The sequence below is a fragment of the Pteropus medius genome, unplaced genomic scaffold, assembly GCF_902729225.1.
Source record: "Pteropus medius unplaced genomic scaffold, Ma_sr-lr_union100, whole genome shotgun sequence".
In the NCBI taxonomy this organism is placed as follows: Eukaryota; Metazoa; Chordata; class Mammalia; order Chiroptera; family Pteropodidae; genus Pteropus; species Pteropus medius.
In genome coordinates this window covers 5,496,980-5,510,348 of record NW_024349802.1, presented here as the reverse complement: position 1 = coordinate 5,510,348, position 13,369 = coordinate 5,496,980, and the positions used below count along the sequence as shown (strand labels likewise).

Sequence of the window (13,369 nt, the reverse complement as noted above, 5' to 3'; positions counted from 1 at the left end):
GTCTCTGGCGCAAGCCTACTGTTGCAAGTGCCCAGGCACCTGTGTGTACTCAGACAGTCAAGTTTGTCCCCAAGTCAAGCACTCAGCATCCCCACGACTGAGTCAGAATCCCCATTTGAGTTTGAGACAGCTGTCCGCACGAGACCGCCCTCACTCTGACATCAATTGCAAGTTTGGGGAGTTCTCAAAACTACCTTCAGATTCAATAATGTGCTAGAAGTACTCACAGAACTCGTTGAGGGCTGTTATGCTCACAGTTATGGTTTATTACAGGGAAAAAGTACCAATTAAAATGTGCTGAGGGAAGTCACGCCCTTGCGGCAGTGTCTGGGAAGGTCCAAATGTGAGCTTCCATTGTCCTCTCCCCTTGGAGTCGTGCACATTTTACTTTCCCAGCATGGACACAGTACCGCCAACCAGAGAAGCTCACCCAAGCCTGGTGTCCAGAGTTTTTACTAGCACTCGGTCACATACTGACCATGTGGCTGGCCTCTGGTCTCCAGCCCCTGGGGAGGCAGAACGATGGCACATGGCCCCCAGCCCCCACCACATTGCTTGACTGTCTGATGGCCAAAGCCCCCAGACCAACAAAGGCACTCACGTGGGGCAGGACATTCTGAGGCTTAGACTTAACCTCTCCATAGCTGAGGGCATAGGCCAGACCTCTCCCTGGGTGATGTTACTTCTTCACCACCCTTCCCTTCAGGGCTCCCCAAAAGGCAGCACACTTGGCTAACACACCTCCACTCATTCAGCAAACACAAATTGAGCACCACTTATGCCCCCAGACACCACACTACCCACTGGGGACAATATGGTACTGCCCAGGGAGATGAACTGCCTCCCCTTTGGAGCTCACACTCATGGGGGACACTGACTGCATAAACCCAAGTCAGCCAGTGACCACACACGCCCTGCAGTCCCAGCGAAGCCAGGTGTTCTCCCCACAGTGCCTTCTCTCAGCCTCTGGCTCCCTCTCCTGGGCCTAGAAACGAGCAGGAGGATACACCAAATGTGACTGTCCATAGCAGCCTTCCCCTGGTGGCTCAGGGATCCTTCAAGTTGCAAGGACTTCTTCTTTAAGGACTCTGAGCAAGAGGACTGGTTCTGCAGGTCCTTGCAGAGTGGTAAGTCTGTCATCTGAGAGGCTGGAAAGTGACCAGCTTAGGGACTCCAGCGTGGGTCAGGGTGGTCAGCTATAAAGAGCCAGGGGGCGGGGGAGGAGGGAATGAGCATGCGCATGCATGCTCACATTTACTGCATGTGTCCACGCGGATGTCTGTGTGTGCCCACAGACGATGCATCTGGTCCTTACATTGTCTGGATAACAAACACGTGTGCTAGTGTGAGTGCAGACATCTCTGAGGACCAGCCATCACCGAGGCACTGCCTGTGGCTCAGTGTTTGGGTTCATTATGTTCAAATGTTTGTGCAGGTGGGAGGCTCAGGTTAGTAAAATTCTAGGAGCCAGAACTGAACCAGCATGAAAACAAAGACTGCCTCCTTTACTCCATCCTCCCCAAAGAGAGCCAGGGGTGCTTTCTGAGAAGGGCAGAGTTGGAAAGGCTCTGAATAAATGTTTCTAAACTGACTTTTGACTTGCAGCATTGACGATATCATTAATCCAAACTCTGAAACCACACTGGCGTCCTTGCATTTAACATTTAGTCACTCAATACTCAGCATTGATGGCTCATTTTTGTATTACTTAGACCTGACTCCCCTATGTCACTATGACAACATCCCCCATCTCGCCTCTGCTTAGATATAGTTTAATACTTAAGTCTCATTTAATCACTTTCTTTATTAAGGGCAGACACTTAGAAAATAGCTTTTTAAAAGGCAAAACCCATGTCTTTAAGTAAAATCGTCTCTTCCCCAAAGATGGATGTGCATCAATACAAAGAATGGTCTCATCTGGCATCTGTTTATTTCTGGAAGGAACCTTGATTTTGCTAATACACTTCTATGCATCAGAGGAGGAAAAAGCCATCTATAAAAAGACAATTACAGAGATGCAATCAGGCAGTGATGGCAGTATTCAGGCATATCTCGAAGAATATCCAGGAAAGTAAAGATTGCAGGTTTAGTTTTATGGAGCTTCTTATAAATCAATTTTTAAAGTAATTTCCTCACATCCAATGAGGTAAGTTTGATTTCTGTAGCCCGTATTCATGCTCCAGAAAACAATATGCACTTCGTTCTGTAATTATATGATGCCTATTGTTTGAGCCCAGAGACATTATTTTATTTATAACAGTCAGCTTCTCCCCAGAGCCAAAATCATGGCTGGTAATGAGTGAGGTGCGCAAAGTAGAGCCAGAACACATCCAGCAGCCCCATACATCCTTGAGGCACTGACACACACCCCTCAGTACCTGAGTGACCACGGAGAGGTTCAATGACTTTGTTAGGGACTCACCAAACATCACCCATCACCTGTCGAGTCTGGGATGGGCTGGCCTGCATGGGCTCTCCCATCTCTGCCTGCTGCTCTGAGTGGAGCTCTCCCGTCAGTCATTTGCAGCATGCCCTGGCCCAAGGAGTTCAGCCTGGAGGAGACAGGGTGGTCAGGCAGGGGACGAGACTGAGACCAGATCTCTGCCTTCCCGCTAGCCACCTAGTTTTGACCCCAGGTGACCCGCAACATTTGGGTGGATGGGCAAGCAGGAGGTGGGTGCCTCAGTGGTCAGCCTCAAAAAAGCAGAACACGGCCCCTGCAGAAAGCCTAGCTCAGCATCTTGTACAATCTGCTCAATGAATAGCTACCGAAGGCCAACTCTGTGCTGGGTCCTGTGCTAGGTGCTGGCAACACAGCCGTGAGCTGCGTGCCCAGAGCCCCTGCCCTCCTGCTGGAGCTCAAATTCCTGTCGGGGGAGACAGACTGCAAGCAAGGCAAATATAGTGGACAGTGTGCTGGATGACAGCAAGTGCCAGGAAGAGAGATGGGGGTTAGGGGTGCGGGTCACAGGGCGCCAGATAACATCTGAGCAGACTTGGAGGGGAGCAACCCAGACTGGTAGCCTTTGGGGTGGAGGGGGCAGGATGCCTGGCATGATGGAGCAGAAGCAAGGGCAATAGTGCCGGAGTGGAATGAGCACAGGAGCGTGGAAAGAGGTGGGTGGGAGAGGGGATGGCAGATCACCCCTGCAGACCCTCTAGGGCTGTGGCTCTGGGCGAGGAGGGGTGGGGTCTGACTGCAGTGGGCAGAGGGAAGATGGTGACTTGGCCCCTGGGGAAAGCAATGGAGGTGGTAAGAGAAGGTCCGACTCTGAACATGCTGTGAAGGAGACAGGGCGCTGGGCTTCTGTTCAGTTTTATGGTTTTCAGGGAGTTTTCTGAGGATTAAACAAGGCAGTACATGTCGAGTTTCCTGACACAGTTAGCTCTCAAAGACTGTGGCATCATCTGCACTTAGTCCGTGGGAACCTCAGCCTTGGGGCACGTCTCAGCCTGAGGAATGCTGAGGTCCCTATGACCACATCACCCCATTGAGGTGACAATAAGAGCGGGGGATGCCGGGACCTGAGACTGGCTTCGAGGGCCCTCCTGTGGGGAAGGGCTGTGAATGTGAAGGCTCAGGAGGGGAAACGGCAGAGCCCCCAGGACCAGCCTCCCTGTGAGCAACTCGGGTACTGCCCTTTGGGGCTCCTGAGGCACTTCGGGGCTTCCCCTAGCTTCCCAGCCCTCTTTCAAGATGCCATCCTGCCACTGAGATTCTGGCAAAATATGTTTTCTTCCAGACTTAGGTTTTGACACAGGAAACAGTTTAGACTAGAAATAAGTCAGCCCCAGAATTGACTAACCATTAACTTTTCATAAGCAACTCAGGTATGAACCCTTTATGACTCTGTTATGACGTGGGACAAATCAGCTATCCGATGTTTTATTTTTATTATTGAAGCTTCCCCAGAGTGATAGGAATGGGCCTTTTTCAAGCAGAACAATGTTTCAGAGAAAACTCCCAGGATTCCATCGGCCCTCTCTAATATTTCGCTCCATTGGGAGCGCTGTTGGGCATTTTTCCCAACACCGAAAGCAGACTGCATGTGTCCACTCTCCACCCTCCACCTTGGCCTTGACCCAGGCCTCTCTCCGGGCCCACAGCACTTCACTGGGGCACTCAGCCAGAGAGCACCTTTAAAGGGCTAATAAGGGCTGTGACTAGGCCCCCTGGAGTGTGAGCAAGGCAGAGGGTCAGCATTTCGGGGAGCAGGACAAGGACCCGGAGCTTCCCTGTAGCCACACTTGTGCCCCACTGACTGGTGGCCTTCCCTCCCTCCTGCCACCAGATTGCCGGGGCAATGGCAAGAGGGATGGTTTGGTGTTGGCTCAGGGGGTCAAGAGGAGTTTTGCATCTGCCATTAATAGTAACAAGAGGAGTAACACCCGCCACATGTGTCACACTGCCCGCGTTGGAAAACGTGCTCATGGACGCTCTGTTGCCAGGTCTGTCCATAACTTACAGGTGCAGGAGCCAGCGCCCAAGGAACGAGGGGACATTCAGTCAGTGACAGAGTTCAAGATAAAACCTGAGTCCTCTGAGTCCCCATCACCTTGCAGTCGACATTGCACAGCTATTTCTCACTAGTGAGCCAAGCCCTCCCCTGCCTCCTCAGATCCGATCAGCACACCTCAAAGATGTTTGGAAGCTAAAGTCAAACCTGATGGGGGTCCCCCTGAAACACTGGGGAATCCCATCCCCCAGCATGTCTGCGTTGGGCCTGGACAGAGCCAGCATTGTGCGTGGTTCTGCTAAAGAGACCACAGCTGACAGGCCCCGGGGAGGGGCAGTGCTTCGTGCCCAAGTACTCACCAGGGGCCTCTGACCAGCAAACCATATCCCCCCATCCTTCCCCTATGCACTGGCCCCATAGGCACTTGCTCTGTAAGCTGCAGAGATCACAGGGACAAGGCTTAATGAGCCATTTCCCACAGAACCCTGACGCGCACACATCAGCCCCTCCTGGCTCTCTTTGATGCCCTGCCTTGGGTTTTTGTTTGCTCCATTTTCCTGAGTTTTATATCCCTTCTCATGGGTGATCCAGATCTCTGCGAGCTACCTGAATTCATTTTGATATCAAGGTGGAATCTAAATCCTTAGTAAGCGAACTACCAAATCCGGCCCACTGCCTACTTTTGTAAATAAAATTTCATTGGAATATAGTGACACTGGTTAATTTCTGTATTGTTATGGCTAGTTTCATGCTGCAAGGCAGATCTGAGAAGTTGACAGAATCCCTGTGGCCCAGGAAGCCAAAAAAAATTACTATCTGGCCCTTTAAGAAAAAGTTTGCCGCTGCTAAACAGGGCGCCCGCCATGCTCAGAGCTTTCCAGCAGGTGGGCGGGAGCCCAGGAAACCAGCCAATAAATAGAAGAGGTGAGCCCAGTCCGTAGAAATTGAGAGGGAGCTTGTTGGGGAAGGCGTTCAGTGCGGCCTCGCCAAGAAGATGAACAAGGCCCAAGAGGGTGTACAGGGCCCGGGCAGGCGACGTGGAAGAGAGGGACTCCGTGCTCCTAGGTCCTGCACGACCCTACAGGCAGCTGTGGCCAAGCAAGGGGCCAGGCAGGAAGGAAGCGTCTCACAGCTGCAGCATTTCTGTTTTCCTGGAAAACCAAGAGACCTGCCTATTCTTCCCAAGCTACTCAGTAGAGGCCAACCTTGTTGTCTGCCTTGTCCCGTGCAGGACTTCGGAGAGGACGACTCCTTGTATATCACCAAGGTGACCACCATCCACATGGGCAATTACACCTGCCACGCCTCCGGCCACGAGAAGCTGTTCCAGACCCACGTCCTGCAGGTGAATGGTTAGTAAATGGCTTCATGCACATCGTCCCCTCAAAGTGTCCCCAAAATGCTGCTCAGAACAACCCTCCCCCTCCCCTGTAGTCTGTCTTCTTAAAGAAGTGTCTGACCCCAAACTACTCCATCCTTTTCATAAGTAAAGGGGAGCAGTGGGGAAAGGGTGACGTCTGCCAACTAAGTTCCATGTTTGGCTTCACCCAGTGCCCCCTCTGATGAATCCTGGTACAAGGGGGTGAGTCACTTAGGCAAGTCACACTCGGCAGCTGATGCTGAAGCAGTGTGCCCTATAGGCGACATGGCAGCAATGGTGAGCTGCTATGATCTTGGCTCCAGTGAGAAGCGGAACTAAAACCCACCATTCAGTTTCCAGGTGGTACGGACACGTGTCACTTGTGCAATTGGGAGACACTGTTTCCTCCAAAAGAGGCTGGTTCCCATCTCCCTCCCTAAGGGGCTCAGCGAGCCTCTGCTGGGGCCAAGCCTAGCCTGAACCTAAGCAGATTTGGGAGGCTCTCTGTGCTTCCCACAGGCCCCTATGTTGCCAGGATTGCCAGGAACTGGGAAGAAATAACCCCTCCTGGTGACAGTATCGCCAATTACAGCAGCCTGTGTTCTCAGCACTCACTGTAGCCAGTCCTGTGTTTACACGGCGTTGCATGGACTCTCCCAGTTGGCGTGTTTTAACCCGCCTTGTGAATGAGTCTCTGGGTAAGGTCACTTGCCTGGGGTTGCAGCACTGGCAGGTGTTGCTCTAGACCCACGACCCAGTGCCCTAATCTGGCCACTCCAGCCATCAGAACAAACAAGCCATTGTCTCTCCACAGTGCATGGCAGATCAGCACCCCAGGGAAATCAGACTCAGCCAGCCAAGCCCAGCTGGGCCTCATTTTGATCATCTACCAGGCTGAGCAGGTGTTTACACATCAGGGAATAGTGTGGAAGCTCCTGTTAGCCCCAGAGCCTTTGAGCCAGCTGGTGTTCAGGGCTTCTGCTCTGAGATAAAGTGAGCAAGGTGTCAAGAATAAGGCTCAATTTTGCTTACCTCTGGCATCCAGGGTGACGAGCCATTTAAGGACAACTGGGTGAGCTCGGCTTGCCTGTGCATTCACCCTAAGGGATGTTTTAGGGATTTTTATACTTATACGTACTAAGCCATATTTTATTATTTCCTTTGAGCTGGGATATACTTAATCCTTTGGAGTTTCATGGTTGTGCTTGTTGGCTTGAAGCCAGGCCTACAATGAGGTCTCTGGATTTCACCAGCAATAACCCAGGGGTTCTTAGTTAGAACTCCCGCCGGGTGAGCCACCCAGGCTGGGATTCAGAGGCCAGTGTAGTGTGCAGCCAGCAGGCAGTGTCCAGGGGCCACTCCAGGGGCGGGACATGTGCTCTGCAGTGTGAAGAGGGCTTTACCATCTAAAACTAGCAAAGGCTAGCTGGCAACAGACAGTGTTTGAGAATGTTTGGTTGAACTCTACGTGGTTTGCCCCGGAGCCCTCAGGCCCTCAAACAAAGCCAGAAATGGGAAATAATTAATGTTCCCAGGCGTGCAGTTCAACCCTTCATATCCTGCTCACCCTTCACATGAATTGCCCCTCTATTCCCTCCAAAGCAAGTCTGTGAGGAGGGGAAGGGAGCCACCTTCTGAGGAATGCACAGGTGAGAGCCTGTACAGGTGAGCCTGGGCTTCTGGAGGAGACTCTGTGGTCTTAAATGCCTTAGTACATTCAGTGGCAAGTCCATGGTGCTCAGAGGGCCCTCTGCCCTGATTTCTGCCAGAGCTCTGGGGCTGAGCTGGTGATGTGGATGAGCTAATTCCTCCCAGTGCCAAAGCCAGGCCCATAATCACCCTGAGGTGCTGCTGGGCTCAGAGTAGAAAACAGGCCCCGCTACCAGGTGAGAAGTAGACCACACAGCTGGCGCTGTAGAATTCTATTCCAGCCTTCCCTCCCCCTCCCCTCTTTCTCCCTCCTCCTCCCCCCATTGGCCCAGCAATGGCTCAATCTACACTGAAGAGCTGCTCTTGGCCCTGGGGGAGCCTAAACAGAGCAAAACCTTCCCACTGAGATTTAAACAGAGGCCATTTGAGATCCATTTCCTAATTGCTTAGAGATTTCAGACTTCTCTTCCAGCTAAAGTACTATCAATAGAGTTAGAGGAAACACACTGGGACCTCTTTATTTTCTACCTCATTAAATCAGCTCACTATGCTTGGCTCAGTGACAGCTGAACTAAGCCATTCAGGTGACCCTAGCTCCAGAAGCCCCTGAAGTCCCCGGGCTGGGCTGACTCCCAGGCACTTGGGGCTGGCATTTGGATCCATTAAGTAGCTCCCTCATGGGAGCATTATGCTAATATAAGCCTGATGTCGCCTGCTGACCTGGGAACAAGATGGGAGGTGTTCAAAGTATTCCAGAAGTTCAGCTTGCTGCGTTGGACTGAGAGGGAAACGAGTCGAATCTGTGGGAAGATGGTGATGCAGGACACGCAAAGTTCCCTGAGTGGACATTTTTAATTCTCTTGCCTCCTTCCTACCTTAATAGGAAGATGTCGTTGAAACTAGAATGGTCTGAAAGAAACAATTGCAATAGGAACACTCACTGAATTCATGCCATGCATCATCTCTGTTTCAGATGAGGAGCCTGGGTCTCAGAGAGCAAGTGGTTTTCCCAGGACCCCCAGCCCTATAATTAGTAACTACAGGACAGAGCTTAACACCAAAGCCCAGGCTCTTGACCCCTGCCCTCCCCTCCTGCTGGGGCATGGTGTTATTGCTATTGGAGAATCCAGATGTGAGATGCAAGGGCAGTCAGCGGGTCATGTCAAGCTGCTGTGGGCTGCACACTATGCGGCACAGGGCACAGGAACCCTGCCTTGTTTATCTCTTTCCTGGGTTCAACTCAGACTGATCAGAAGCAGCTGGCCTATTGAGAATCTGAGGGAAAACCCACAGCAGTGATCATAAGGCCCAGCGCCTGCTCTTGGCAAGAATGGTGAGCTGCGTGGCTTGGTGTCATCCAGTCCCAGGTGGGGCTCAACAGGTGACTGCACAGACTCCCAGTGCTACTCTGGCTCCCAGGAGGCTGAGTCATTGCGGAAGGCTCACAGAGGCAATAGGCATGGGGAGCTTTGCAGGCTGCAACATGGTGCCAAAGGGTGTAACTTCCTGGTAGGAAGACCTAGGAGGCTGAGGAGGCACTGCTGGTGCTCGCACTGCCTTCCTGCCTTCCTAAGGAGTCGCATGAGGAAGGAGTGAGAAGGCAGTAACAAATTCATCTGGGGTATTTGTTCCTTTCCATCCATCACAAGCATGAGTCAAAAGCATGAAACATGGCCCTGAGCAGCTTGAGTAGAAGTCGGTGCACTTGCCCAGCATAGTCGTTGGAGGTCCCTTTGGTCCCCTCTTGGCATGGCAGATGGTCTGTGGCTTACTGAGCTGAAGCAGTGGCCTGGACGTGTAGATGGGGCGATATTCTGGTCCTCCAGCTAGCTTCTCCTCGGAGGAAAAACAGGAAGGGGAGAATGCTGGAGGGAGGAGAGGGGAGGGTCCAGAAGACTCCGAGTGAATGGCAGATGTGCTCAGGCATTAATGTGTGGCTTGTGGTTCCAAGAGACAGAGACCACTCCTGGGAACAGGAGCTGGGCCAGAGCTGTTCCATCTGAGGCACAGGGCAGACCCAAGCTGGCAACACCTCTGTCAAATGGTCAAGAATGAACTCTGAGCCAGACAGGCCTGGGTTCAAGTCCCGATGCCGGTACCTTCTTAAGGCAAGTAAACTCACCTGTAAAGTGAGAATAACAATAGCACTTCCTGCCTTATAGGCCTGATGGGATATTTGGAAAATGCCTGGCACAGATATAGTTCAAAGTCCAAGGTGGGACAGATATGGGGGAGATTTTGGTTCGTCTCAAGCAGTATTTAACTGTGGTTGGTGGACACAGGTCCTCTGAGCTGGTGACCTCTCAGAGAGCCTCCGGATAGGAAAATCAAGACCCAGAGAAATTTACTAAACCAGGAATAAAATGTAGACTTTTTCTCCCTGGAACTGCCCCAGTCCCTGGTGGCAGGAGCGGGACCCTGTACACAGGCTGGGCCACCATCTCCTGAAGCTTCTCCATTCGTGACTCTGCCTTGACTCTGCCTTGGTGGCTAAAGGAAACCCTTGCAGGCAACTACTACCTCTCTTGAATTATTGGTCTAACGCCCCCACAGACCAGGCCTCCCAGAGATGAGGCCCAAATACTGACATGATTTATAACTTCATGCAAACCTCCTGCATTGCTCTCATAGGAAGGGACGATAACTTTGGCATAAATGATTAATCCATTAAATTAAAAACACCCTCGACCTCCCCATAGTTCAGACAAGTAGTGATTCATCCCCCAAAACAATAATCATCTCCTGGATCTGTTTATTACTCCAGCTGGTAATTTCGTGAATGTGCCTCTTACTTAGGACATATTTATGCTGCCTGGCACCTCAGAAGTGATCGATGTTTCCCAAAGAGAATGTTATGTATTCAATGTTATGTTATTTTCAGTGGAAGGTTTTGCAAAAAAAAAAAGAAAAAGGTGTAGGATATATTAATTTCAAATGAATTTTAGTGTGAGGATTACACAAAAACACAGCGGAAATCAGAGCCAAAGAAAAACAGTTGCATCTTTGCCTTGTTGCTGGCACACAGATGTGTCTCCACCCATTTCCCTCACCCCTTCCACCAGGGCAGGTAGACACTTTACCTGCCCGGGGTTCCCCTCAGGCTCTCCCTGTCCTGACAGGAGGCTGGGTCTAGACCCCTGGTTCCAATAGGAGCTGTAGTTTCTACACCAAGTAAGCAGGTGCTCTCTGAGTCTGGGGCCTGTTCTACCTCACTGTAGGCTCAGTGGTGCCGCATCACACACAGAGGGGACAGTTGGGTCCTGGAGGCAGTGGGTGAGCTCCTGCCCAACTGCTGGGGCGACTTGGTTTTTATTTTAACTTCCTTGTGCCAGTTTTCCCCTTAGCGAGTGGTGAGGTCAGGGCAAGATGGGCTTCTCAGTGGAGCTTCTTGGTGCTTTGGGGTTCGCCTTCCATAGGCAAGACCCAGGGGCCCACTGGGTCCACACTAGCCCAGGGGGCCTAGGACTCTCCGCGGGGCCCCCTTCCATTGCTGCTGGCCTGGCTGTGGTCCTTCAGTCTCCTCCACGCCACCCCTTTGGGAAGAATAGGAGAGGCCTGAGCCACCAGGCACCAAGGGGCAGCAGCAAAACCCCCTTCTTCATGGCGGAACAAGTCAAAGGGTGAACAGTACTAAGGAAGACAGCTTAAAAACAGCAGGGGATACGGAGAGTCAGGTAAAAGCTGGGAATCTTAGCTGGGATGGCAAGTGAAAGCCTTACTGACAAGGTGACATTAGTGTCAACTTTCTGGGAAAGCAAAGGTGCCTCCAAAGAATGTGTGAGCAACAAGAGGGGTAGAGTAGCCACTTTCCGAGATGAGGAGGAGGGTGGAGGAGAAGGTTCAGAGCTCGTGGGACATGATACAGGTGAGGTGATGTACAGCCTATTAGGTATCCAAGACTGGAGCAAAGGGAGTAGTTTGGCTGGCTATGTGAATCCCAGATGCCTCGTAAGGTGGATGCTATTTAAAGTCAGTGACCTCGGGTCAATCACATAAGGAATGAGGGTAGAAAATGTCCAGTGACCAATGCTGCAGCATTTAGAGCCTGGGAGATGAGAAAAATCAGCAAGGAGGACAGAGAAGGAAAACTAAGAGTGTGGTGTTGGGAGCCAAGGAGGTAGTGTGGTCAGCTGTGCCACATGCTCAGACGGGTCAAGGAGGAGGAGGACAGAAAAATGACTGTTGCATCAGGGTCCACTGTGGGGGTCACTGACTTGGAAAAGAGCGGTTTCAGTGGCATGTGGGGTGAAGTCTGCCTGGAACTGGCTCAAGAGGGAGTCAGGAGAGAAGTTAGAGCCATTCATTGAGTATGGTCAACTTTTCAGGGTGTTTTCAAGAAAAAAATGGGGTTGGGGAAAGAAGTTGGGAAAAGGTTGGTTGTTTTTGGTTTTAAAGGTCTCAGTAAACACAGGATTATCAAGGGATGATCCAGCAAGGGAAAACTATTTTAGGGTGAGGGGAGTAGGGGGGTGTGTGTGTGGGGGAGGGGGTGGAATCTAACCATGAGGCTGGCACGATGTGAAACTCCAAATGGCATTTTTCTGGAGAAGGGAAAGAGAATGGTCTGCAGTGGCAATGAGGGACAGAAGACACTGGCCCCACCTCCCAGCCCTGGGGGAGGGAGGAAGTGCGAGGGGAAGGGAGGGAGGAAGAAGAGAGCGGGCAGGGAGAGGAAAAGAGAGAAAGTGAGCCACTTTACAGGCTGCAGGAGAAGCAGTGTTATCAGGTTTCCATCTGAGCCAGAAAGAACTTTCATAGAAGAGTTTGAGAATATATGACATTTTGCTGAGAGCAGAACATGAGTTCCAGAAGGCACAGTGGAAGGTTTTAGGGATGAGGGAGGCAACAGAGGCCTAGGCTTCTTGAGGAGACTGGCATGACCCTGAATAAGGGGTGTGAGGGAAAGAGCCCCAGGATCCTCAGTGGAGACTTGGGGCAAGTCTCCGGAGAAGGGGTATGGGAGGTGGAGCATAGCCAGGTCTGAGCACGCACCCTTTTTAATCAGGCGGCTGGGGGAATGGGGCCGGAGAATGAGTGGCCTTAGCCCTCAGAGTGACTTTGGCTCATGGATTTCTCAGGGCCAGCAGAGGGTGCCTCTCACTCTGACTGTATGTGAGCAGTCTTTTAACCCCTGCGCATGAAGGTCTCTGTGTCTTGCATTTGGTAGATGGTCATATTTTTTCAGTTTTTATTTTTCAGTTGACATTCAGTATTATTTTATATTAGTTTCAGGTGTACAGCATAGTGGTTAGACATTTGTATAATTTCCAAAGTGATGCCCCGATTAGCCTAGTACTCACCTGGCGCTATACATAGTTATTACACTATTATTGACTGTATTCCCTGTGCTGTACTCTACATCCCTGTGACTACTTGGTGACTGTCAATTTGTACTTCTTAATCTCTTCCCCCTTTTCACCCAGTCTCCCAACACCCCTCCCATCTGGCAACCATCAGCTTCTCTGTATCTATGAGTTTCTGTTTGCTTATTTTGTTCTTTAGATTCCACATGTAAGTGAAATCGTATGATATGTGTCTTTCTCAGTGATTTATTTCACTTAGCATAATACTCTCTAGGCCCATCCATGTCATTGCTAATGGTAAGATTTCTCTTTTATGGCTGAGCAATATTCCATTGTTTATATGTACCACCTCTTTATCCATTCTATTGATGGGGACTTAGGTTGTTTCCATAATTCGGCTATTGTAAATACTGCTGCAATGAACATAGGGATGCATATGTCTTTTTGAATTAATGTTTTGGATGTCTTCAAATAAATATCCAGAAGTAGAATTGCTGGTTCATATGGTAGTTCATTTTTAATTTTTTAAAGAACCTCCAAACTGCTTTCCATAGTGGCCGCACCAATTTGCAATCCCACCGACGGTGCACGAGGGTTCC

The 13,369-nt window shown here is 50.8% G+C and overlaps 1 protein-coding gene across 2 annotated transcripts in view; it reads left to right on the top strand.

Moving 5' to 3' along the window:
- Positions 1–13,369, top strand: part of FSTL4 (follistatin like 4) — a 347,748-nt gene that overhangs the window by 296,356 nt on the left and 38,023 nt on the right. For both annotated transcript variants that reach the window (XM_039836026.1, XM_039836025.1), the window contains exon 8: positions 5,689–5,809. In XM_039836026.1, coding sequence (XP_039691960.1) covers positions 5,689–5,809 — 121 coding nt within the window. The remainder of the gene's footprint in view (positions 1–5,688; positions 5,810–13,369) is intronic.